The sequence below is a fragment of the Atractosteus spatula genome, chromosome 5 (assembly GCF_055471065.1).
Source record: "Atractosteus spatula isolate fAtrSpa1 chromosome 5, fAtrSpa1.hap1, whole genome shotgun sequence".
Classification (NCBI taxonomy): domain Eukaryota; kingdom Metazoa; phylum Chordata; class Actinopteri; order Semionotiformes; family Lepisosteidae; genus Atractosteus; species Atractosteus spatula.
In genome coordinates this window covers 14,699,082-14,725,910 of record NC_142710.1, presented here as the reverse complement: position 1 = coordinate 14,725,910, position 26,829 = coordinate 14,699,082, and the positions used below count along the sequence as shown (strand labels likewise).

At 43.2% G+C, this 26,829-nt stretch overlaps 3 protein-coding genes across 3 annotated transcripts; 2 read left to right on the top strand and 1 right to left on the bottom strand.

Annotated features, from left to right (window-relative positions):
* Window positions 1-517: 517 nt before the first annotated feature.
* Window positions 518-11,481, top strand: pi4k2a (phosphatidylinositol 4-kinase type 2 alpha). The gene is made up of 9 exons (XM_088917414.1): window positions 518-975; window positions 4,849-5,049; window positions 5,562-5,693; window positions 6,410-6,563; window positions 7,295-7,356; window positions 7,998-8,097; window positions 8,588-8,721; window positions 8,892-8,951; window positions 9,117-11,481. Exons 1-9 carry the CDS (start codon window positions 637-639, stop codon window positions 9,276-9,278), a joined length of 1,344 nt encoding a protein of 447 aa, XP_088773540.1. The 5' UTR covers window positions 518-636; the 3' UTR covers window positions 9,279-11,481.
* Window positions 11,482-13,900: 2,419 nt separating this feature from the next.
* Window positions 13,901-20,357, bottom strand: avpi1 (arginine vasopressin induced 1). Its single transcript, XM_088915183.1, has 3 exons — window positions 19,957-20,357; window positions 15,597-15,992; window positions 13,901-14,942 (listed from the first exon to the last, which is right to left on the bottom strand). The coding sequence occupies exons 2-3, from the start codon at window positions 15,914-15,916 to the stop codon at window positions 14,690-14,692; spliced, it is 573 nt and encodes a 190-aa protein (XP_088771309.1). The 5' UTR covers window positions 15,917-15,992; window positions 19,957-20,357; the 3' UTR covers window positions 13,901-14,689.
* Window positions 20,263-26,829, top strand: marveld1 (MARVEL domain containing 1). The gene is made up of 2 exons (XM_088915185.1): window positions 20,263-21,310; window positions 21,734-26,829. Exon 2 carries the CDS (start codon window positions 22,090-22,092, stop codon window positions 22,588-22,590), a length of 501 nt encoding a protein of 166 aa, XP_088771311.1. The 5' UTR covers window positions 20,263-21,310; window positions 21,734-22,089; the 3' UTR covers window positions 22,591-26,829.

Here is a 26,829-nt window from a genome sequence, read left to right as displayed (position 1 = left end):
GCAAAATGTAATGATACAAATCGCAAACAAGACACATTTTGTTAAAGGAAGCTTGCTCTCGTCATACCACATTATCATTTTTGTACGATAAAGCATTCTATAATAATGATTTTATTGGTATTTTAACTAAAATACAATTACATATATTTTTAAGCTGCGAACAACTTCGGTCGTTATATGTCAGTCAAAACATATATCATAAATAAAGCCACTCAGGGTAATAAGAACAATACGTGTTGACAGCCCAGCATGGAGGAAGATGTACCGGTAAATTAGCTAATCCTGTGATTTGACAGAACTATCGCAGTTCCCGAGTGGCCGGATGGGAATGTGTACTGTGCCATCACTTGGGCGGTCCTTTAAAGGCGGAGGCGGGGTTCACATTTTGCGTCCAATAAGAATGTGCACAGTAACCACGAAGGGGAGGGGTTTCCGTGTAGTGGGCGGGGTCTCCAGCCAAAGCGACTGATCACAGTGTGGGAGGGCTTCCCGGAAGCTGACAGTCAGCTGCCCCGATTGATGAAACATAGAGCAGGCCGGACTGGAGACTGAGACTGCAAAACCTCGGCACCACTTTGTTTTGCCCCCCCCCAAGCCCGGGTCTCCTGTTAAACCTTACCGCCCTTTTCCTCCGATATGGACGAGACAAGCCCGCTGGTCTCCCCACTCCGGGATCCTCCCGATTTCAGCTACTGCCCTACAGAGCCTATGAGTCCCCGGGCCGAGTTTGGAGCTACGCCGGGTTCAGTTGTGCGGGTACCAGCGGGGAGCCCCGGACGGAGCCGGGAGAGACAGCCCTTGCTCGAGCGAGACCGAGGATACTCTCCCCGGGACCCTTACAGGAACGAGTTCCCGGAGGATCCGGAGTTCAGGGAAATCATCCGAAAAGCAGAACGGGCTATCGAAGAAGGGATTTACCCAGAAAGAATTTACCAAGGATCCAGTGGAAGCTATTTCGTGAAAGATTCACAGGGGGTGAGACTTCTAAATTAACATTAAGCAGTGACGTGTAGATATATGTACACAGTCTTTATCAGTGTAATACAGGCTGCCTTTCTTTAAGAAGGGCGCAGAGGCGTTACGTGTTGTGGAGAGATGTGTTGTGATCATCGTAAAGTCTGATTGCAACAGCAGGTGAGCACACGGGGCATTTCAGAATGCCCCCGGTTCTTACACTGGACATACTGAGGTGATGTAGTCAAAACAAGGTAAGAAAACTACCAGTGTCTCCGCGTTCGTTGCAGCAGAGCTGTGAATCTCTAGATCCCGATAATGATCTGAAAATCCTTTCCTCATCGGAGCTCCAGAGACGCTAACATGGCACCTGGCAGGTCAGTAGTTGTACGACTGACATGTTTTCGGTTTTGCAATAGCACTTTGACATGTGACACCTGTGAGTCGCTCGGGATTTAAGCGAACACGGCCAGGGGCAGTCGTACTTGCACAACACCTCAGCAGCACACACGGACAGGGAAGCGAGCTCCGTAGATTAATGTCATGGGTTGTGGGATTGCAGAAGCGGCGGCGAGTTTGTCATGCGCAGTGCGGCGAAGGGACGAGTCCTGTGAATCGTCGAGACACACTCGCTCAATTTCCACGTTCGTGTTGCCTCCTCTACTTCTGTTGACCAGGATTCTTCCTCAGCCCCTACCCTCAAACTGTGAAGAACAGAGATTAATACGAACGTAACTAATGTGCATTGATAAATACATTTACACTGAGCCGTGGAATTCGTCATTAAGAATCGTATTTTCATTTTATTCTCTAAGACGCACAAGGCCAAAGAAAATAAGAAACCGTATTTCATCACGACCTCTTTCTAAATGTTCATAAAAGCATGAAAAATCTCTTGATTTTATTTTTGCCATTAAAATACACATGAAATAAAAAAAATGAATAGTGTGAAGCATAATGTGTTCAGACGTGCAGGGAGTGTTGAGTTAATAGCTCTTCTAGAGCTGTTTCAAAAAGGCTGAGTGACTTGCATTTTCTAGCGGGGCTTTTCATCTTATTTTGTGATAGAGGGGGGTTATCTTGTGGAAGGTGAGGGAGAAAGTTTTGGTCTTCTAAACGAGGATTTAATTCATATGAAAAATCGTACGTCTGAGCTAGAGCTCCCTTTGAGAATATGTAGTGTGTTCAGACCTGCAGCACGGAAGCTGTGAAGAAGTTAGTCCTGCCGGCTGCCCTGCTCATCTGATAAAGCATGTATGCAGTCCCTGTGGTTCTTGCCCTGTGCTCTGGTTTCCTGTCCTGGTGCAGCGATGAGCAGTGAAGATTATTGTCCCTGTATAACTGTGCGAGTGTCCTCACGATAGACTGGTGCCCAGTCCAAGATATAGCCAGCCTCACTCCTGCTGCAGGCTGGGCTCAGATTCACTGTGATCCTGTACCAAGCTTTGGAACAGTTTTCAGACCCTTCCTATGTCACCCTGCTTTGTGAAATTACAAAATCACACATTTTCTAAAGTAATATTTCATTCAAAACCTGAATGTGCAACTGACCTGGTGAATTTTTGCCCATTCTTCTTGCCACATTTGCTCAGGCTCTCTCACGTTGTTTGGGAATTGCTTATAGCAGTTTTTGAGTCCGCAGATTCTCAGTAGTAATCAAATGAGCACCTTGATTGCACCACTCAAGAACTTTCATTTCCTGATTATTAAGCCATTCCAGTGTAGCTTTCTGCTTTGGACCATTGTCCTCATCCAAAAGTGATTTTTTTGCCCCAGTTTGAAGTCTTTAGCAGACTGACACAGGTTTTCCTCTTGTATTTGTCTGTAAGTTCCATTTTTCCTTCAATCCAAATGAGCTTTCTGGCCTAACCTAGGCAGTGTCAGGGTAGAACGATGCACCTTCTATTTCTTGATGACTGAGTAGACTGCTTGACTGCTTCAAGGGGTATTCACAGACTTGGATATTTTCTCCACTCGTAACAATCTTAGTTTTCATGGTCAAGACTTTGCCTGACATTTTACAACCTGGCCAAGGAGCCGCACAGCCAGATGTTTTTGTTCTGAAATCATGAGAACCATTATTATTGCACACAGAGGCCACTCAACCAAATGTGTGACTTTCCAGTCCAGGTCTGATTGGAATTGGGCACTGCCGAATTAGCCAATTAGCCAATTAGCCAATAACCCAATTTTTTTTCTTTTTAACAGCTAATGGAAGCCATGGTTAGGCATGGAAATTAATTTGGTAACAGACCGTTTCATGGCTTGGAAAGTATGGAGAACGAAATGCCATGTGAGCACAACACAGAGCTTTGTAAACTAAGAGAGAAAAAAAGTGTGTGTGTGTGTGTGTGTGTGTGTGTGTGTGTGTGTGTGTGTGTGTGTGTGTGTGAATGAAAAATCTCCCATAGAACCAATCAGCTTGATAATCAGGGGGTCAGCAGAGGAATGTCTAAGAAGACTTTGAAGCATCAATGACTTGGCATGCCTGGGTTCTCCAGACTTAACACACGCCTGTAAAATACCTTAAAGGAGCAGACGGCAGACGGGGTTAGGGTACAGCGGTTAGGGAATGTTTGAAGTTGCTCACATGCTCCTGAGATGTGCCACAGGCTGACTAGGGTTTCAGAGACATGCACGACTTGCTGTCCTTAATTTGTAGGAGATCTGTCACTTTAGTTGTCATGTGTTTATAATCTAAGGAAGATGACGTTTGCAAAGTGTCACTAAACATTTCCGTTGTAATGCAGATAGCTCCAAAATACTTTTCTCGAAGATTTTAACGAATCTATTCTCGTGTTGATGTGTGGATGTGTTGGAAGAATACGGAATACATTAGTGATGTTTTTGTCAGTCTTTTGTACAGTGTTGTAGTAGATTCCTGTAAGTGGTTTCAGAAAAGTGGAAATAGTACTGGAGTTAAATTCAGCTGGAGTCTCATCCCTCTTATAATACTTTTTAGCACAATGACAGCATAATGTGAAATACCTTATCACCAATGGATTTAACTGACTGATGTTAGGAGTGGGGTACATTGGGTCATTCTGTTTTATATAACAGGTCTAAGACTTGTTTAAGTTCAGATATTACTGCAGGTGCTACTAAAGTATCAGGGGTACTTTATGGCCTTTTGTCCTGAGAGCCAGTCTTATTGTGATTTTATGCTTGGTTTGTAAAGCACTTTGAGCTGCTATTTGTACGAAGGGTGCTCTATAAATAAAGTTTATTATTATTATTATTATTTATTATTCTGTGTTTTTGTTTGCCTGAAGATAAAAAGGGATTCTTCAATATGTTACTGGCCACTATAATGGGCAGTGTGGCAGCTAGGATACATGACAAAGCAGAAGTCTGTCCTGGGTGAGCAGGAGGGAATTTCATAGCTGGTCATGTGAGGAAACTTGAGTTAATCTCATTGCCGTAATGAGTTGCAGGCCTTTCCAATTCCCCTTCATTCATGCCCACATAAAACTGTCTTTCTGATGCTTGGGGGGGGGGGGGGGCACATCCTGCATATTTCAGCATGATGCTTGATCAAGTCATGAGATGGTTCACCTCCCTCCTCATCTGTGGATTCATCAGTTCCCTAAACCAGTCCTGTGCTCAGAGCTAGCCGAGTAAAGGATGTGGTAACACATGTTTCTTTTTGAATTGCTTAATAAAATAAAAAAAATTCCTTTGCAGATAAGAGAAATCGGTACAGCTTAAATGCCATTACTTATCAGAAAGCAGCTGGGAGATGAACTAGTTACAAATCCCAGTCATGAATATAATCCTATCCAGTGTTTGTTGTGATCATTTGGTCTTGGGTCGTGTCGGTTGTCCACGCGTTTGGAAATGTCTGAGGTGAATTTCGTCAGTCTTTCACTGATGCGGTCCTGTCTCTGCCTGCAGAAGATAATCGGTGTGTTCAAGCCCAAGAACGAGGAGCCGTACGGGCAGCTGAACCCAAAGTGGACCAAGTGGCTCCAGAAGCTGTGCTGCCCGTGCTGCTTTGGCAGAGACTGCCTGGTGCTGAATCAGGGGTACATGTCTGAGGCCGGAGCCAGCCTGGTGGACCACAAGCTGGAGCTCGACATTGTCCCCAGGACCAAGGTACTGTCCATAGGCATTGCAGGAACACACTGTGGATCACTGATTCATTCTCGTCTCACAAGGACAGCTCTGGTAAGGTATTGAAATGACGAAGAGTCTAAACAGGATAAAACCTTCTTATACCATATTATACCATATTAATTGGCTTTGCAATTTGTCATACAAAGTTAAGTATTCATTATTACTGTACATCAGTAGTCTACTGAGATACATCAGTAGAATACAGGTAAAGGGTGTGCTTCTTCATAACTTTACAAGTTATAGAGATAAGAGTATTAAACACAAGTCAAAATCAGCACACAGTGGGTGTGGGGTTGTGGGTGGTGAAGGAGACAGCTCATACAGTGGAGAACAGATCATATTGGTTCACTCAGGGTCGTCTCATCTCCACACTGCCCCTGTCTATCTGGACACACACACACACACAGACAGACACGCAAGCACACACATCACTCTTCCACCTTCAGACGGCCCCCCCCCTCCCCTCACCTCCTGCTCTCTCTGTCCTATAGGTGGTGCACCTGGCCAGCGAAACCTTCAATTACAGTGCCATCGACCGCGTCAAGTCGCGGGGCAAGAGGCTGGCCCTGGAGAAAGTGCCACGTGTGGGCCAGCGGTTCCACAGAATAGGACTTCCGCCTAAGGTGAGCGCCCAGATCCGGCCAGCAGCCATGTCGCCCTGCAACTCGCAACTGGCAGCCCCAGGTGTGAGCCTGGTCAGTACCTGGATGGGAGACCTCCTGGGAAAAACTAAGGTTGCTGCTGGAAGAGGTGTTAGTGGGGCCAGCAGGGGGCGCTCACCCTGCGGTCCATGTGGGTCCTAATGCCCCAGTATAGTGACGGGGACACTATACTGTAAAAAGATGCCGTCCTTCGGATGAGACGTAAAACTGAGGTCCTGACTCTGTGGTCATTAAAAATCCCAGGGTGTTTCTCGAAAAGAGTAGGGGTGTAACCCCGGCGTCCTGGCCAAATTTCACATTGGCCTTTACCAATCATGGCCTCCTAATAATCCCCATCTCTGAATTGGCTTCATTACTCTGTTCTCCTCCCCACTGAGAGCTGATGTGTGGTGAGCGTTCTGGTGCACTATGGCTGCCGTCCCATCATCCAGGTGGGGCTGCACACTGGTGGTGGTGGAGGGGATCCCCATTACCTGTAAAACGCTTTGAGTGGCGTGTCCAGAAAAGCGCTATATAAGTGTAAGCAATTATTATTATTATTGTTATTGTTATTACTGAGAGATGGTTTGGGGCTCGCAGAAAAAAACCCCTGCTCCTTGCTCCTGCTCTCTTGTAAATGTTTCATTTTGAAACTTAAAGAAAAGAGTCCGGTTTTAAATTCTGCCTATTTTTCACAGGTGGGATCATTCCAGTTATTTGTTGAAGGGTACAAAGATGCAGACTACTGGCTACGGCGTTTTGAGGCGGAACCTCTGCCAGAGAACACGAACCGCCAGCTGCAGCTCCAGTTTGAGAGGCTGGTGGTGTTGGATTACATCATCAGGAACACAGGTAGGGCTTGGAGCGCCATCTGCTGGGCATTCTGTAAAACTGCACTAACACACTTCATCACCGCTCGGTACAGTAAAGTGGCAAAAAATTTAAGATCGTTCTCAAGTAGGTTTAACTTTTAAAATAAAAAAAAAAACTAGGGTTTGGTGAAACCAGAGAAAAGTTTACAAAAGACAACTTGCACATAAACTTGAGGTGAAATAGAATTCTCGTATTTCAGATTTGCCATCATGAACAGCGTGACCTCGAAGAATGTTTCATGTCTTCTCCCACCCCCAGAATGATTGTGCTAAACACGCTACAGAAAGTGCTCGGAGTTAAGACACTTTTATTGACCACATGAGCTCCTGGAGTATTATGTAAATTTCTCAGAACCTAAGCAGATTCCAATCAGGGAAAAAGAGAACCACATTCATTCTTAACCTGTTAGTACTCCCATCTGTCTCAGACCTCCAGAGGATATTTCCACCTTGAATGATGTCCCCTTAAACATTTAGTAATAACTTTGTAATTATACACAGTAGAGGCCTGTTTCAGGACTCAAATTGAAGCTGAATAGGTAGGTCTGAACTGTAGTGTACTGCACTTTAAACGCATCTTAAAGCATACCAGTAAATTGTACCGAAACAGGCTGTGCTTACGCTGTCCAGAGGAATCAGTCCATCATGTAACTGATAGCAGTGTGTCTTCCTCTGTCTCTCTCCATGTCTGCTGTTGTTTCTCACCCTCAGACAGAGGCAATGACAACTGGCTGATCAAGTACGACTGCCCGATGGACACGGGGAACTCCAGGGTGAGCAGGCAGGTTTGCTAAGGTCTCTGAAGGTGTGAGGGTGTGAGGACAAACCCACTTTTGCAGGAACTGGCATGTGATTCAAAGACACGGTTGCACACCGATCTGTCCTGACCCCTCGTTCTTAATGGCATTTTAGTAAACCGAGTTCTCATCGTGTCTCCCACCCTTTTCTTCACTGATTTCTGGGTTCGGTGTTGACTCTGACCTATCCACTACACTTGAAAAGCTTAGCTGATACTCATGTAAAAAAAAAATATATTGCATCTCTCTTCCTTCCTGCTTAACAAGTCAGTTGTTTGGTAAAATTGGCAAAGACTATGGTTTTTATGTTCTTGTGTGAAATGTTTTGTCAAATTTGCATCATTGCAAGTGGACAGAGACCGGCTCTGTGGTTCTGTGTGTGTTTGTCAAGACTGTGTGGTTTGGATGTTCGGAGATGTGCTAATGGCAGCAATTTAAATTCAGGGTCCAAAGGTGCACATTTGTGTAGAACAAACAGCCCCATCATACTAAGGCAGAAACCACAGCTTCCTTCAAGAACAGGCTGGGTGAGATTCTTAGTTCGGTTAGATCCTAGAAACTGAACAATCTAGATGGCCTTTGTTTGTAATGTTTCTGTTTTCTTCTTGTTGTGGCAGGATGCCGACTGGGTAGTTGTGAAAGAGCCCATCATCAAGATTGCTGCTATAGACAATGGCTTAGCTTTTCCTCTCAAACACCCGGACTCCTGGAGAGCCTGTGAGTACAGCACTGCCTGCTCGGTGCCGCCTTTCCCTTGTCTTCTCAGTTTACATCCCCAGGACACTGTGTCGTGACTATAATCACAGTAGATCCTGCGACTGAAGCACGCGTGCAGTGTGCAGTGGCAGAATGAAGTGTGAACGATCCCAGGTACCCACAATCTTTTCCAGCCTTTTACCTTTGAATCTGACCTGGTTCAGATCAGAGTACATTTCTCAGTACACACGTATGCACCACTCGTGTCAAGCTGCGCTTTAAGGGAGTCAATAAGTTTCCTGGTTACAATCAGGATGGAAGGGAGAAGAGTCTGTACAGGGGTGAAACACCCCATGGTGTCATTGCAGCCGACTGTGGCCACAGTTGAATTCTTGTGCATTGCAGAAAATCTGAAATGGGGGGGGGGGACCAGGCAGACTTGCTGCAAGGCCAAAGGTGCTAGTTCTTCCCAGACAGTCAGCACTTTGTATCGTCTCACTCTTCCTCGCAGACCCCTTCTACTGGGCCTGGCTTGCGCAGGCCAAAGTCCCCTTCTCCCAAGAGATCAAGGACCATGTTTTGCCCAAAATTTCGGACCCAAACTTCGTCAAGGACCTTGAGGAGGATCTATATGAACTGTTTAAGGTAAAAAGAGAGAGGATTCTTGATTTTTACCGGGGCTGTTTTTTTGCAACAGAGAAGTTTTATGCCATTTTCTTTCCCCATGTGTAATGGATCCCCCAGTGATTTTAATGCTGTCAGTAAGGCAGGGCCTGCTCCAGCTGCTGCTTATTCATTTTGTATTGTTTTCCCAGAAAGACCCGGGCTTTGACAGGGGTCAGTTCCACAAGCAGATTGCAGTGATGAGGGGCCAGGTAAGAAATGGGCGAACTCGTGAGCCGCCGAGCGTGTCGCAGTGCCTGCACACTTGCGGTATCCCACTGGAGAGAAGGATCAGTTCGCGCTTCCGAAAGCCAGCGGATTCAGCCTGGCGCTGCGAGACCCTGCCCCAGCTTCAGCACCGTGCCCCTGTGTTTCAGATCCTGAATCTGTGCCAGGCCATGAAGGATGGGAAGACACCCCTGCAGCTGGTGCAGATGCCCCCCGTCATCGTGGAGACCGCCCGGGCCCCGCAGCGCGCCAACAGCGAGTCGTACACGCAGAGCTTCCAGAGCCGCCGACCCTTCTTCACGTGGTGGTAGAGCTGGGGGGGGGGGACGAGCGGAGCGAGACAAGGAGGGGAGGCCCGGGGCACGCCTCTCCCGCCCTCGCCGGAGTGTCCCTCTAGGACCGGGCGCGCCAAGACGCCTCTCGAACTGCCATAGCCTCTCTGCCTTCCTCCCGTCGTGCCTTTGACTGCCTCTGGGGAAAGAGGGAGGAAGAATCCGGCGGCGCCGCAAGCGGACATTTCCCGGCGGGGTCACCTGCTCCAGTGCTCTTGCCCACCCTCTTCCCTCCCGTCGGCCTTGACGTTGGCCTGTTGCTCAGCGGGGCCTGGTTCCATTCCCAGGGGACGAGCCGGCCGGGCTGGCGAACTGGTGAATTCTGGGGAGGGGGGGAGACCAGTGTGCAGGGATGACTCAGAAAGAGGGGGAGCTGCGGTCTTCTCAGCCTGCCTGGCAAGAGTTCTGACCGCTGCGGATGACTCCTGGGGTGGGGGGGGGGGGTGGGGAGTAAGGGATGTTCAGGCGGACTGGCAGTGAGTCTGCAAGGGGGCTTTTACTCCGGATCCTAGGCTTGACAGTGAGAACAAATGCGACCTGGGAAGAGAAGAAGACGTACTTGCCCTTACTCAAAGGCTGCTTCGTTAGCGCAGGCTCCCGATTCCTCCTCCGCTTTGCTCTACAGACTCTTCATCTTTCGGTCTTTGACTAACATGAGCTGCTACAGAGCACAGACCCTCCAATGCCTCTCTCCCAATGGAGGGTTCCATTGCCTACAGTCCCAGAGGGTACCAACACCTCCCACAGCCAACAGTGTTATTCATTAGCTTGCCGAAGTGTCAAAGATGTTGTTTGCTAAATTAGATTTGTATGGCAGTGATGCCTTATCTGTGTTTATTAATCACAAATAAGTGCTTAGCAAATCTAGCAAATTAACCAAGACATTGGCTGCCAATGCTCATGTCTGTTACACTGGAGGCATCTAGAGCTGTGGACCTGTATTGGCAGCCCCTGTCTTAAGAAATCTATCATTAATACTAATTTTTCAGTAACTTAATGAGTACCACTGTTCACTGGGGAGTTCTTCCGTTCTTAGATCTGTGTCTGGATTCCTATCAGTCTGAGCTCAGCTTCTGTTATGTTTTTTTAACCCCTCTCAGACGCTTCCATAACTGGTATTTACTGCTTCATTACTGGGGGAAAAAAAGAAAATTGCAAATCACAAACTTTCATTTGTTATCTGAGATACTAATTGGGGTTATTGTTATAGCTACATCAAAGCGATATTGAAGGGTTTTGTCCGAGGAGGGGTATTCATGCTGACCGTGAGAAATAGGCATGTAAAATGGAGGAACAAGTGCTAACCTTCTTATTGATCACTTGGTATGTTTTGGCCAGATGTAAAAGAAGAAAGTTATTCTTCACATTTTCAGGTTTTATTTATCAGTTTTGATCAGAGTCATTTGCAAAACAGTTTTAGTTAAAACATTAATCTTCACTTAATTTAACTAAGTGGACAACTGGACAACACACTGGCAAATCTGTGCAGTCTATGAACTCTCTCCACTCATATCTGACATACAAATCCACGTAGCGTGCTAATATTTAGCAGACTTGCATGAAACAACTGTTATGAAGTGGAATTGAAGTCCGTGGTGATCTACTGCATGCACTACTGGAAATCAGATTCAAAAGTGACATTCTTTAAATGCTAGATGACTTGGTAAAAGTGGTCAAAATCATGGACCTTATAGTTTTATCACTCATCTTTTTGCATTCAGTGGTTTTTGAATTTCATTTAATCACTGAACTGTTTTGATTCTTCCAAAATAAAGCTAGCTGGGGAAGAATTGAGAACAAGCAGTTCTTTGGATAACATTAGTACAGTATCCAGAAAGATGGTAAAAAAAAAACAAAACATTTATTAGCTTTTCAGAAAGGATTTTATGTAATAAAAATAATTTAACTTTGCTTGATGAGAACTGCCCGATCACCTGTTTCTTTAGGTATCTCATGTTTACAGCAGATCATGGGTACGCAGCTTAAGTCAGTGAGCGCAGTATAACCCCTGCAGTTTTAAAAACCAAAGCAGAAGCAAGTCATCAGGGCACATCGGCATCAACTTGTAATCTTCTTCAGAAAAAAAAAAGTCAAATGATGTGGCTTATCTTCAGAAATCCCGTACACTGCTCTTTGCCATCCTGTATTGCTTTAAAAGTAAAGGACTGCTGTTGTGTTTTCACACGGGATCTGTCGCCAATTACTTTCTCCTGCCAAACACAAAGGAAGTCCTGCTCCTGTAGCAGGTATTTTGACTATTTAAAGACTGCCTGAGTTCAGAGGGAGGAAATCGGAGCTGCGCTTAGTTATGTCAAGAATTCCAGATTCAGAGCAACACCAGGAGAGTTCCTGCGCTGAAGCTCCCCCGCACTAGCTGAGCCCGAAGGGTGGGAGGAGAGTGACGTCTTACAGGAGAGGCTCTTTTCAGGGTGACCCGGCTTGTCACCCCCCCCCCCCCCCCCGCCGTGACGTACCCATCGCGCTGCACCAGCGGCTGCCTGCCGTTTTGCTCGGCTTAATCCTGCACCTCTGTTGTCCAGTGCTCAGTCTTGCTCTGGGTTCCCATTGGGAACTTGACTCGAGATCTCGGATGAGAAGAAATTGCTGTGCGGCTGAGATTCTGGCATGTCTTGCGCTCTATTCTACGTCCTGGATACCGTGGAGAGTTGCCCGCAGCACGTGCGTGCATCAGACATTTCTGGGAACAAGGGGACCTTTGTTCAACATTAGTGGAGCAGGGAAGAGACACAGCCCATGCACAGGAGCCTTGGGGAAGAGTGCAGCTACCCTCACCTGGTCCATAAATAAAAGTCCCATGTTGCTTTTTTTTTTTCCTTTTTAACAGCTGAGATACCTTGTTTATTGTTTTGACAAACATTTACTGCTGTAGCTACCGAACTGACCTGAAATGTATTGTTCTGACAATGCACTGTATAATTTGTATGTAAACTATTTAATGAAAGAAAATGCGTATAACAGAAATAAATCATATTCCATTATTCCGCCATCTTATCTTTAACTATAACTGGGTTGCGGTGAAAATTACGTGAAATCTGCTGGGATTTGGAATATGCACCTTAAGGATGAAGGTCTGCGCTAGGGGATTATCTAACCACAATCCACAAAAACCCAGCCTTAGAAATTCTTCAGGTCAACCTCAGACAGGTGCCATGACAAGAGAATGTAGTGTCTTTATGACAATGATTTTGAAGTGCTAAATTATAGCATTAATTTGGATAGCATTCTCTGTACGGAAAGGCATGTGCAGTATGCGCCATGTTGAAAGACTGCCTTAACTTTCCGATGTCCTGAACCGAGCTAGGTTAATGTCGAGATTTTGTCCATGCTTGTTACTTTAAACAGTGTTCAATGATGAAAAAAATTATATTTTTCATTAACTTTTAGAAGTCTACAGACACAATCATACAACAAGGAAGGGAACTGAAAGGTTTCCAGAGACATTTGGAAAATATACTTGGAATATATATATACGTTGCCGAGATACTGTATATGTTACTTTCAGGGTTGTAAAGCTAGGCCATTTCAGCAAGAGAGAGACAGGTTGTCATTTGTTTGCATTCATTCTCAGCTGACTGGATGTTTTCACACATGGCAACAGATTTCCATGCAGAACACAGCCAAGAAAGTTCACTGCCCTCTCCTCGTTACAGCTTTGCTGGAAATGTCACAGTGTTAAAAAAACACAAAAAGGCACCTCAAAGCCTAAGGAAATTGAAGTCAGATCTTTGTTTTTGTAGGTTTTTGAGATTATATTTAATATTTTAAATGTGCAATGTGAAGACAATTTTAGAATACAACTCTGAAGTAATATATTTAAAAAGTCAACAATTTGTTATCCTTCTGAAATTGTGTGGGGATGAGGCCTAAGGTGACTATAGTCTGGGTTCAGTTGTCTTAATATAACATTTCAAGAACGCAGGTTGCACAGCGGTGCAGTGGTTAGCATTGCTGCCTCGCTGGGACCAGGATTAAACTCTGTGCGGAGCTTCTGTGTTCTCCCTGTGTTTGTGTGAGATTGCCCCCGAAGTCCAAAAAAACATACTGGCTGGTTAATTTGCTTCTGGAAAAACCGGCCCTGGTTTCGAGTGTGAGTGTTTGTGCTTGGGTCTGTCTGCCCTGCAGTGGAGCAGTTTCCTGTCTAGGGTGTATCCTGCTTTTGCCTGTTGCTTGCTGGGATAGGCTTTGGCGCCACCTTTGACCCTGAATTGGAAAACGCAAATATCAGGAAAGCCATCCAGAAACAGGGTTTTGCCAAAATCTTTTCTGTCCACCAGATGGCGCAGCAGAGTTCATTTTATTCTCTGACCTCATGGGTTGACGTGGCAACACACATTTAACACTACAGTTGAAGATGTATGTATTAGGATAGTTACAAAAATGAGAAAACAACAATTTCTATCATCTCTGATTGTTCTGCTACAAGATACAAATTGAGAGAGTCAGCTTATGGTAACCATTTGACATAATGCAATTCATGAAAAGTGTAAATAAACAGTAACGAAGCAAGCAACATTCCCACAACGCTAGTGGTGCAAAGAGAAGTGCGTTTTGCACATATAGTAACAAAATAATTTATTCTATATGGTTAAATAGGTTTTTATTGCAAAACACTGTTCACTACATACTTATAATAAATAAAAAAATCAATATGATATATGAATAGTTCTGTATTTCAATTTCAAGTATGAGGTTATTTCTCCGATTCAAGTGACATTATCCTTTGGTTGTAATGAGAGCTGACAGGGAATTGAACTTGTGAGAGGGTGCATTTTAAATACTGTATATTGTTTAATAAGAAACACAAGATCTTCAATGTTTGAGCAAAAAAAAAGTTCCAAACAAGCAGCTATATAACAGGATACAAGTCAAAAAGCCTGCCTGTATTGATATCTGGCTCAAATTTCTTAATTAAATTGGTTACAACAGCTAAACAAAGTTTTTTGGTGTACAATTTATTAGTGAGACAAGTCTTGTACTATATTTTATAATTGGGAAATTTATTGAATGTCACTGAACCAAGAAATTGGAAAATAAAGCAAAACTGTAGTGTTCCATTAACTGGTATAAAACATCACCTTTTCTAAATTGTCAGTAATTTTAATTTTAAGTACAGAACAATTCAAATCTATAGTGTTTACATTTCATCTGAACCTTCCCTTACATGACACATTGTTAAAAAAAAAGAGGCTAATTTTCGGAGATAATCCGAGGATAGAAGAAGGGATTTTAAGATTTTATCCCGTCATTGGTTTTCAGTCCAGATGTAGAGAATGCCGTTCTTTGCCTCTGACCTCAATGAACATCACATGGCTGATGTCCCATACAATCTCACCTGCAGCCAGTGTGTGTTGCGACAGAGACGTCAGCTGTCAGTATAAGATGCGATGGAGGTATCTCTCAGGGTCTCGTTCGGCTTCCTGCTTGACAGCGCCACCCCTGTTTCTGAGAAGGCCGGCTGTCTGCTGCCTCTCCAAACCCAGGTGCCTGTCAGCAGGCGGCTTGTCCTTCTGGCCAGCAGAGGACAAGTCTGCAGTTGTGTCTGTGCAGTTGGAGCTTGTCAACTCAGTCTCCGATTCTCCCACATCATCTTCAGTGGTCCTCCCTGCAGGATCTTCATTGATTCTGGGAAGAGAAGATCATTCATTGCTCTTTACAAAAGGGGTTTTAAGTTAAAAAAAAAGGGTAGGGGAAGAGAACGGCAGATTTTGCATTCTGAATTTGTCGTATTTCTGCAAAAGTATTCCTCTCCCACTAACACAAGAAAGGGTTACTTCATACAGCTTTAGAAAAAGTCTAACCTTTCTTAAAATAAAACACTTCCCCTGCCAACACTCTACAAGAATCTCTTACAACGTTTAATGCTACATATCCCAATGGGGTTCCTATAACCAATAATTAAACCAATTATACCATCATGGCATTTCAGTCCAGCTCTGCAGTCAAACCACTGAACAAAAGTGACCTTGTCTAGCTGCATTGCCCATTCTGCACCACACCCCAGTAATAACCCAAGAACAAGAGATCCTCCAGTATCCGTGAATTACAGTTCTGGAAACAGGATTAGCTCATTTTCTTAGCGCTTTGCTCTGAAGAACTAAATGCCACAGCTGCTTAAAAAAAAAAAAAAAAACAGCTTCTGCTGCCTTTTCCCTGACCCCGTATCGGCTATAATAGCCCTGTGTTTTCCGTCTTCTTCTACACCAGCAATGTCAGTGGTGAAAGAAAAAAGAAATGTGGTGGAATTAGCAACTTAGAGGGGGACCGGGGCTGTCTTACCTCAGATGCCCAAAGGCGTGGAGCCACTTAGGCCCCAGAGCCCCCTCGGACCCCCGCTTGCTCCTGCGGCTCCTCCCTCTCAGCCTGGTGAGCGCCTGCGCCAGTCCCGCCGCGTCGCTGTGCCCCCAGACCAGCTGCGCCCGCTGCTCGGCCTGCTGGTCCCCCGACCGCCGGAACAGGCGCTGCAGCTGCCGCAGGTGGACGCCCCTGAAGATGTTGGGGGAGGCAGCTTTGCGGCTCCGGCGTTCCGACAGTCTCCAGAGCTGCGAGGGGCCGGCGGAGGCGGCGGCGGCGGCGGCCGGGGCCGCAGTGGCCTCCATCCCGCCCTGCAGGACCCGAGCCGCGGCCCGGACACCTCTGTCCTCCTCCGAGCTCTCTCCGGGGCTGAGCCTGAGCCTGCAAGCAGTCGGCACCGTCAGGAGCAGCCCCCACGGCCCCAGGGCCACACTACCACTCCGCCAACAAGCCGGGCGCACTGCCAAACACGCGCTCGGGGATGACCTTCAGATGACAAGCGGTTCATGTGAACTGGGGAATGAAAGGGCGCCTTGATAATGAGCTACACCAAACAAACGGTAATCAACCCAAGAGCCTCTATTTTAATTCATTTCGTAATAAAAGTGGGAATTCCATTCTGCTTAATTCACATTTACGATGACAAATATAAATTATTCTCCGAGCTGTTTGCCCCTTCTCGTTGTATCTATGGGCCCCTGTCTTGGGTGCCTGGTTTTGCGCAAGTAAAAAGACTGAATGTGTCACAGGTCACTTACAGAAAACCTCGCTGTTCCTGACGGAGAGGGATCTTCATTGTTATACCACATTTAAAAGAAATACAGCCTTAAAAACTCAATTCATACTCAAAAAATACGGTACATATCCTTCTCATTTTTGCTTTGGTAATTTTCCTGAAAACTCAGTATTTGTACACCTTCTTATACAGCTTTATCCTGGAGTTGTTTTGATATATCATGATATTCAAAATATATAATTTTCAAAATATAACTATATTCAAGATATAGTATTCCAAATATATTTTGAATATCTGTTTGAAATGTACTACCTGACAGAGATAGGCGTATTTATTCCGAAATTATGGGAACCACTATTACTGCGCACAGACAAAGGCCACATAACCAACTGCATGGCTCATTGTAAAGTTGTTTGAAACCAACAGAATGCGAAAACTGTGCAAGGCTCCGAATAGTTTTTCAAACCACTGCGATGGCCACTCAGACAGTGGAGCCAGTAGCAGTAAGAGATGATGTGTGTTCTACAGCAGGATGCCAAATTTCACACATAATAAAGTACAGGAAGCAGGTTCATCATCACTTTTGCAAACAAGCCACATCTGTAGCACTTTAAGTGTTGTGATAATGACATAAAATAAAACGGCATCAACCACCCAACCAACCAAAGAAAGGAATCCCTAGACACCCAAGAAAATACACAGATGTATTTTCTAAGTAGGGAAGTTTTTTTAAACAGTGATAGGTCTTGTATTTCTGACAGTGGCTGAATGCTGATTAAGATACTGTAATATCTGCATGGTGAGAGTATGGATACCGAGTTACTGTACCACTCCCCCACTACACAATCACACAGTGACTCATTCCAGGGTTTCCTTCTGATCTAGTGCCATGTGCATCATGAGAGGATAAGCCACCTGCTCTGTACGCATGGCTGACTGAACACATGTGAAAAAAGTGATGCACATTCTAGCATGTAGCTATCCCTGTCTGAGTATCTTCTGAAAATAATGACTTCAAGAAAGTCATTATATTTAAAAACATATAGCTGTTTATAGATGGATGTTATATTGGACTCTATTTAAAACTTTCCTTCTTTTACAGTGCTAATTCAACTTTTCTCTTTGATTAGTACATTCTGGGCCTTGTATGCAAAGCATTTATGCATTTGAATCCCCATTTGTTTCTATGGATATTGAAGTAGTTCAGGTGGGGAGCTGCGTCAGCGTGCGTAGTCTGCAAAGGAACAAGTGACAGGTTTATTCCAAGCTGAAAAGAGAAGAAAGAAAACAATGTTTCGGCCGTGGAGCCTTCTTCAGGAGTGAGAAAGAAAGGGAGTAAGCAAAGGTAATGGATATTTAAGTACATACAGTTTTCTGAATACATGGTCACAAAAGTTTAACTCACAAAATGTTTGTATGTACCTTTTTCGCAAGATCTCACATTTGATTTACATCTCCATATAACTCAAATTTTATTTTTATATAACAAATAGCATTAAAATATTTTACTTACTTGAGGCCTAATATTTGAAGTCAGAATCCTCCAGAATTGCAGGCACAAATATACAGACACACAAATATCTGAGCTGGGATTTTTGCAAAACATGTATATTCGCTGAAACTTTGCATTTGTCTAGCATAAAACACCTTTGTGTAATCATAAAAAAAAATATAAAAAAAAACGAACAATCCCAATTACACTTCCCAACAGAACTGTCAGAGAAAGGTGACGTCACACACAGGATACCCAGCTGCAGAACTTCAGTGTTTTGTTTAAAGATTCGTTTTTTTGTCAAACAAAAAACACCAGAAGAACCACTCCTGCGATGAATGGGGCTGTGAAAGATCTGTTCAGCTGAAGCAAAGACAACAGCGTGCCTGTGCTTCGTCACTGATTAATGTATGTAAGCCTGCTTAAAGAAGAACAAAACAGAAACAGCACACCAAAGCCCATTACTGGGCAGATGGCCTGAATTAGGTCTGTAACTAAGTGACTCTTAGTTACCGTATTTATCAAAGACTGGGTGTGTGCACATGGTGTAGTATGAACTGTCTGCAGCAGACGTACCTCAGGATATTAACCCACACCTAACCAACTCTGCTATGGCAGTTGTTGCCCCAGTGATTTCATGTTCAGGACAACAGTGCAGTTTGCACTAAATGGTCTTCCTGACCTCTTTATAGGATGTGGGAGTATGGCGGGTTGTCACGAGTAAAAGATTCTGTTACATTTCCTGTCAAATGGACCAAAGGTTTACATACTTCTCCATGTATAAAGGCTACGTCCATCCCTGACAATGTCTTGGCCTCAACACTGCAGAAGAGTCAGTGCAGATGAACCATTAACTCCAGGTCCTGAGGACCTACAGATTCTGTGGCTGTCTCTCTATCTCCATCTGCCATAAGACTGTACAACGCATCCACCTTGCGTCTGGGCAGAGCCAACATTGACAGTGACCTGTTTCTGGACTGAACGCATCTACACATCTACTGCTACATCTGTTCTCTTTCTTTTCTTTTCCCGTTTACAACCGTTTTTTGTGCAATATATGCCAGGGACCCATGCAATACATTTATATCTATATTTACATCTATATTCATATGTGTGATACGATTTTTCTGCGTACTGTTCTGTTCTAGTTTGTTCTTTGTGTGTCCGGACTGTGAGTAACTCTTTCAGTGCACCCCTCACTGTACTGATTGTATTGTACTATTATTATTATTGTATCATTCGTTACACTGTGGCTGTGTTGTCTGTGTAAAGCTGCTGTTGCACTGCAAGTTCCCTCACGGGATCAATAAAGTATCTATCTTAAATGAGCTATTTGGTTAAATGGGCAAATCCCTTTTGACTCTAATAGAAAAATAACCTTAAAAAAAGATTGTGGTCCTAGAACTCCTTTGTCTCTTTGGCTATTCTAGGTCTCATTAAAGCTGCAACATCCGAAGAGCTGCAAGAAGCTGTTAAATTGGTCCAGTTGAGTCAGTGATCAGCTGGTCTACCTCTTTAAGAGCCAAGCTGCACTGAAAACCAGCAGACACTGCCTTGACTACAAGTGCCGCGCAGCTGTCCAAATAACTGCAGGGCTCTTTGCCCATGAAAAGTTGTTAATCCTTCCCTCACAATAACGTAGAAAAAGGCAGAGATCGGTCGAGTGTGCATTCCCGCTACGAGCTGCTGTAATGTACTGATTTCAATCACTTCATGTATTGTATGACTGTTCGGAGCAAACATTTTGTAGAAATGTAGCTGAAGGCGACACAGAAGCTTGAAAACTGCAATTGTTTTGGGAAAGCATGTATTTGGGAATTAGTTACAGAATAACCTAACCATTCATCTTGCCTGTAAACTTCCAGTTGCACTTACAGAGCATTTCTAACGACGCTGTTTTTTTTTCTGTCTTGAGCGCTACATTAGCTATCCTGGTGGCTCTGCTGGAATAATTCACTCTATTAGGGGGATCTCAGCAGCTCTACTATTCAAAAAACAACATTACACAAGTGAAGCGACTCGAATAGGCAAAAACTAAAATACACATATTTTAGAGACAGAACTGTATTTCTAGAAAAAAAAACAGTCAAAATAGTTTTACTTGCACGACTTATTACCTCAGCAGGACGTTGCTCTTGAAAAACAGAAGCCGTCACCTCATGTAGCTCCTTCAGCTTTTTCTGCCCGCTCCGTACAGCCTGACATTGCAAACTAGGAAGGTTACATTTCAGTATTCATCCCACCCTGCAGGCGTACATTAACAGTGAGCAACAGAAACACGGCCGTCTCCGCCCATAAGGCTGGATGCAGTTTTTCTGGAGCAATCCGAAACCGACAAAGGCGTGGCAAGCCGTTAACATCTGCAGGGCCACGTCGCTGCTTTTAAAGCGTAATCCCTTACTGACGTCAATGCCCAGGGCTGTGAGCTCAATTGGGGTTGCAGTACTGTGAAAAGAGCGTTCTCTGTGGCCGCGGGGCGCGCATAGCTAAAATCATAACGATAACCCCCCCGCCCCAGACGCGTGTTTGCGTGCTTTAAGAGTTTCGTTTTTTTTACCCTGATTACAAAACGTTCCGCACTTCACACGACGAACAGCGGTCTGGCAGTCCCGTTTACGTTTGTAACCGTTCTTATTTATGCAAAGGAAGCTCCTGTAGTGTCAGAGTTGAAATCAGGCTAAAGACATTTTTAATTAAAATTGATTTACAGCTGTAGATGTATTCTTGCTGTTTTATACAAATTACAGTTATGCGTTTTACATAAATGTTTTGTGGTCCTTTGACTTTATTATTCTGTTCTTGAGTTAAGTAGAGATTGTACTGTGGCTGTTTTCATGTGAAGTGATCTATGGCAACCTGTTGTGAAAGGTGTTGTTTTAAGATAACATTTTGTCCGAAGAGTTTAATCCCACGGAGATGCTGTGGAGTGACTTTAAGAATGATGCTATAACAAAAAAAAGTCTAAATTGAGTACAGCAGAAAGACCCGGACTTGTTAAAAAAAGATAAAACGTTTCAGGAACGGGTCTTAAAGTAATTAAAGGCGGGGCCATAAAATACAACCGTAAACCAACAATAACGGAAACGTTGTGTTTTCTTTCTTCTGTTTTCAGCATGGAATAAACGTATTGCTTGTCCCTTCGCAACCACCAATAACGTTCGGTGAAGCAGAATATTTGCACGTTGTTTTTAATTTTATTCATGTTTTTGTAAAAAGTGGGCCAATTATGAAAACGTTTTATGTTTTAAAAAAAAAGAGTTGAGGTTTTGCGTTTTTAAAAAAAAATAACCTAATCCTTTGGTTTGCCAATGTATATATACATACTGTATTTATAATAATATATACATTTAATATGTAATATTTTTTATTATAGTCAGAGAAATATGCAAGACAATAATCCTTCTCCGGAGATATGCTGTTGTTTATTTAACGGTGATGTGCAAGGCAATCCGTGTCTTCTTCTCAGTTGCGGTACTGTGATGATTTCTGGTTTTACCTAACCTATTAACCTATAAACGTGTTGGGTGGTCTCAGTGCATAAGAGTTACTATAGTGCTTCCTTGGTTTTTTTTTACAGAAATGTTAGAAAAAAGAAACATGCACAATCTGTAGTTATTTATTTAAATAATTTAGCACTGAATAGGTAGAATATGAGAAATAATATTAATTGATTCAGTATTACCTTGTCTTCTAAATACTTCGAATTTACATAAACCAAACTGTTTTGCGTAAAAAAACAAAGTTTACTACTTACAACTGCTAATGTGTTAGTATTGTGCACATTCCCCTCAAAAAGAGACCTTCTAATTTCAGTGTTAAAAGATGAAGTACATTTAAGATCAGAAGAGTACAGAATCTTTTTGTTGTTTTGTTTTTCATTTTCTAAAAGGGCAGATTAGAGCAAAGCCTGGAGCTGGACAGAGAGACTGCTCTTCGTACACGCTGACCACCACATCCCCCTTCCCCAGCTCTTTGTTTCCAAAGAAACAGCAAGGGAACCATTTGCTCAGGGGAAGGAGGAGGAGAAAGATTTAAATTTCAAGCCTGCCCCCAATTCCACACACCCTAGTCCACCCCTTGAAGAAAAGGAAGGGAGGAGATGCTCAGCTTTGCAGCAGCTACAGAGGAAACGGAAAAGACGAAAGACTGATTTCAAAACCCTGGGGCTAAAGATTTCTCCGACTGTCTTCCCTTTTCACCACAAGCAGAGCTTTTCCCCCCAAAGCGGAGAATATTTCAGAGATACCGCCATGCCTCCTCAGCAGCAGGTGAACAGGACCAGCCTGAGTGTCAAGAAGGAGTTCCTCAAGAGCTTCATTGGGATCCTGAGAGTCCTACAAATTCTTGTGGGAGCCGGGCTGTGGATCACTATCGCCGCCAACAAGTATGAGGGCTCCATCCACTTCGTCCTCTTCGTGGCTGTGCTCTTCTGGCTCCTGACTCTGGCTCTCTACTTCGTCACACTCCTGGACAAGCAAGACTTTGTGCCCTTCCTGGGTGGAGATCGATGGCTGCTGAGCAATACCCTGCATGACCTGTTAGCCACGCTACTGTTTTTTGTAGCTCTGGGCATCATGATCTATAAGACAGATAAGAACAGTTTCTGCAATCTGGAGCTCTACAAGCACCTTTGCCTGTATAAAGTATACCTCACAGCCTCTGTGTTCTGCTGCCTGTGTGCTGCTGCCTATCTGGTCTCAGCCATTTACGGTTCCTGCAGAAAGTGCAAAGGAAAACAGACGGTGTTCTGATGTCATTAAACAAACAAGGCATGCTGAGAAGGGGGGTGACTAGACTTCATAAGCACCTCATGAAAACAGAGGGAGAGCGGACCAGAGAAAGACCCTTCTTCAGATTGTGTACAGTTGGCATTTGGGAAGAAATGCTTTTCTTAAGGTGGAAACTTTCTTTGACTCGTATCACAAAGCAGGTTTGTTCATGTGTTTTGTATTTTATTTTTTTTAAATGCGTAAATTTGTTTTTTAATCATTTTTGCCGACCTGATTTGTTACATATTTGAGTTCACGAAGCCTGTTACGATTTGTGAAAACTTTAGGCAACAGATGAGTTAGAATAAGTAGAGAAAACATGTGTGTTGCTGGTCCAGACATGCAAACATGTATCTTAATGCGGTATCCTGTATTTCAGTTTGTATTTATATTGTAAAATATGGACCGTTTTAAACACATTTAAATTACAATGATGATTAAAAGTGCTTGTAAATGGAGATTGATAATTTAAAAGACGCTTCTGCAGAAAATGTATTCCACAACATGTAACATGTTTTCCAGTACAAGTGCATTGCATTTTTCAGTGTCTTTCCATTCTAGTGTGTCCTGTTAAAAGACCTATCATTACGTAAAACACAAACACCTGTCTCAAAACATTATCAGGCGAAATCTTTGTCTAGCACCTGTGAAGTCCAGGCTTAATCTGAGATTACCTTTCAGACAACACATGCTTATCTAGAGGTGTAGTACAGAAATGTATGGTATTTTTAGGAACAGACTGGTCTGTTTACCTACAAAACCTTTTCTGAAGTATGATCACACAGTGCGCTTGAACTTTAACATAACTCAAAAACAGCAGTCCATTTCAAGTTTTTCTCCACGTAGCACTGAATTATATATGCAGCTTCTGTTACCTCTGCAGGCCCCATCAGATAGCTAAGTTTAATATAGAAAAAGTATAACAGAAGGTATAAGGAGTCTGGGGAAAGTTCATTCTAAAACAAAACAGCTTGTTGCAAAGTTGGGATAAAGGAGTTAAAAGTGTCCTTGCAATTGTAGCAATTTAAAGTGATAATCAATCAATTTCGACATAGGAAAAAGGAAGCTTGCCATTGTTCAGCAAGGAAAATGTGTTGTGTGTATAGAAAATTAATTTTACTAGTGTGATCCAGTTTTGAAGATCGTTGATTCAGATGCTAGTGAGAGTCATTTCAAAGAGTCCACCTTAAGAAAAGCAAGAAATGGCCTTTGTGGCCGAAGAATTGGGTGTGCTTTTTGCATCTGGGCAGAAGACAGACCAGTGGATTCACAGTGGCCATGTGTCAATCCCATTAAGTCAGCTCAACCCAGATGGTGCACATTTACAGCAACAGTGTCCCCTGCTGTGCTTCAGCCTGTGCTTCATGGTTTCCAGCTCTCCAGACAGGCCACAGGAGGAATTACTCACCTCAGATTCGGCTTGTAGTGGTTAATCCTCACCCAAGATGGAGTATTAATTCAAGACAAGTGCAAGGCAACTAAAGGAAGGATTCTTTTACAAGTATTCTTCAGACTGCATGAAAAGGACACAAATCTGCTCTTTGGACTGTCAAGAACTTATCCTCAAACCAGAGGGTGACATATCCTCCCCGTAATAACCTTCTGTGTAGTTGATCTGTCTTCCTCTATTCCTCTCGTGTGTACAATCCTGAACAAAGCCTGCTAAACTGCACGATGCAGAGCCGGATCACTTCAAGGACAGAAATCCTGTGAATTCAGCGACGTGACATTTACCCCTTTTTTCACGAAGACTTTTTTTTAACACTGTGCCGGGGGCTGCAAATCATAAAATTGTCATGACGACTGTGTCATTAATATTATTGATATATAAAACAGTTCAATAATCGACAGACATGGGCTAAAACGTTTTATGCTGAGTATTAAAATCACCGATTCAATCAGTCATCTGTACTGCAGTCTCCTGGAGCTCCTCTACAGTTAGAAGATCCAAAGCAGCATCCAAGCTGAATTTTAAGCACAGTTCATTTTTTGCATTTGTGTAGTTCCTGAATTTCTGAAAGAATTCCCGTGCTACAATCTTCAGTTTACAGCTTCCCTCAGGCTCTTGGTACTGCAGGCTGGTGGCAGCTCTGGAATTTGCCAGGGCAGTAAGCAGGAAGAACTACCCTGTAATTAAAAAGCAAGCGTGGAGAGAGAGAAAGAAAAGACTATTTTTAATTTTTTGCCAACGTATTTGCATTCCCTGTGGAAAACATCTAAACGGTTTGCTCATAACAACATTTGCTTCATTGATTGAAGAGGCAAAAATTCAGGCTTCTTAATCTGTTCTTGTTTGTCAAAGACCTGGCTGAATTGAACTGACTCAGAAACTGAAGTAAACATTAATTACAGGTTAAATCAAAGCAAAATCTTAGTCACAGGTGCCTTTAGCTGTCTGAAATGTAACCTCAAAGGTGGCTAATGCTGGGTGTCTACAATGAAATAGATTTAGTCATGCAGATAGATTAAAATTCCAAATACAGAACTCTGATTCCACCTTGAGGATTTCATTTTATTTCTAGAAGAAAACTTTTATTTGAGGGACAGATAAAAATCTAAGAAAAAAAGTTACCTAAAAATAAACTTGGTTATGGTACTGATATGTAGTATTCTGTAAAGAGCGTAAGAGGTTACAAAGGTTACAAACAAGAGGAGGATCTGGGGCCCATCTAGTCTGTTTGGTTGTTAGAGGTGGGTCTTGAAGGCCAGCTTTGGCAGCATTGCTGAGTGGCTTCTTCTTGTTTAATAGGACATTCCTGTTCTCTAGTCCAGCACACTAGACTTGTATCTAGTATGATACATATGTAGTTCAGGTGGGGAGCTGCGTCAGCATGCGGAGGCTGCAAAGGAACAAGTAAAGGTTTATTCCATACTGATAAGAGAAGAGAGAAAACACAGCATTTCGGCCGTGGAGCCTACTTCAGGTGTCACAGTCTAGATATGTAACTTCCCTTGTTACATATCTAGACTTGTATCTAGTAGCATACCTGTTACTTGTATCTAGTAGCATACCTGTTACATATCTAGACTTGTATCTAGTAGCATACCTTCTTGTATCTTTGAGAAATAGAGAAAGCAGTGAATTATCTAAAGGATCATCTAAACACGTAACTAATTGATAAAGGTAATATGCGAGGAATGGGTGGTACGGTGGTTAACATTGCTGCCTTGCAGTGCTGGGACCCTGGGTTCAGTCCCTAGGATTCTATTGGTGTGGAGTTTTTTACTCACGTGGGCTTCCTCTGTGTGCTCTGGTTTTCTCCCACAGTCCGAAGACATGTTGGTAGGATAACTGGCTTCTGAGAAAAACAGGCCCTGGTGTGAGCGTGTATTTGTCTGCCCTGTGATGTGACTAGTGTCCTGTCGGGGGTGTATCCCGCCTTGCTTGCCAAGTTGGACTCCAGTGTCCCTCCAACCTTGTGCTAGATGGAACAGTTGGAAAATGGTTGGATATCTTGGGAATGAAAGCTATAGAACTCATGATCACATGTCATTCCAGGAAAGAATTTCGGGATTGTGAAAGCTGAACTAAAACACAGACAATAAGGCACAGAAGATAAAGTTGCCAGATGTATTGTAATTTGTGTTACACAATTCAACCATATTTAGCTGCCTAGTTCACATAGTATGAAAGCAAGCAGCTTGGTTATCATCATGTTTCACTGAGATCGTACAACAGAATAATATGATTTCATGTATGTTTGCATCTCTTACTTTACCATTGGTTTTATGCGCCATATGCACAATTGACAATTTTTGTAAAATTTTGAAACAGTTTTGGAAATTTGCTTTCATAAATAGGATGATAAAGCATGCTGAAATAGTAAAGGATAGAAAAAATAAGAACAGAATTACAGTTACAAATGGAAATCAAAGGTATAATATTTAAGCTTTATAACTGAAAATGCATTCAGATTGTTAGGTTAACAAAGTCTCCAATTCATCTCACGGTGGAGATCCTCACGTTTCTTATCTTTCTTATTAATGAGACATATTTTCTGCCTTATGTTATTCCATCTTTTCTGTGTTATTGAAAAGAATTAAGGTCTGACTTACTGCTGTGTTATAAAAAAAAATGCTGAATTGCTGCCAATTGTGCCACAAGTATTGTATTTGCTGTTTGTCTCTTTGTCTCACATGTCCTTTTGTTTATATTTCTTTTGAGTAGATGCATTCATATTTTTGTTAAATAAAACATATTTAGAAACAAAACAAGTTGTA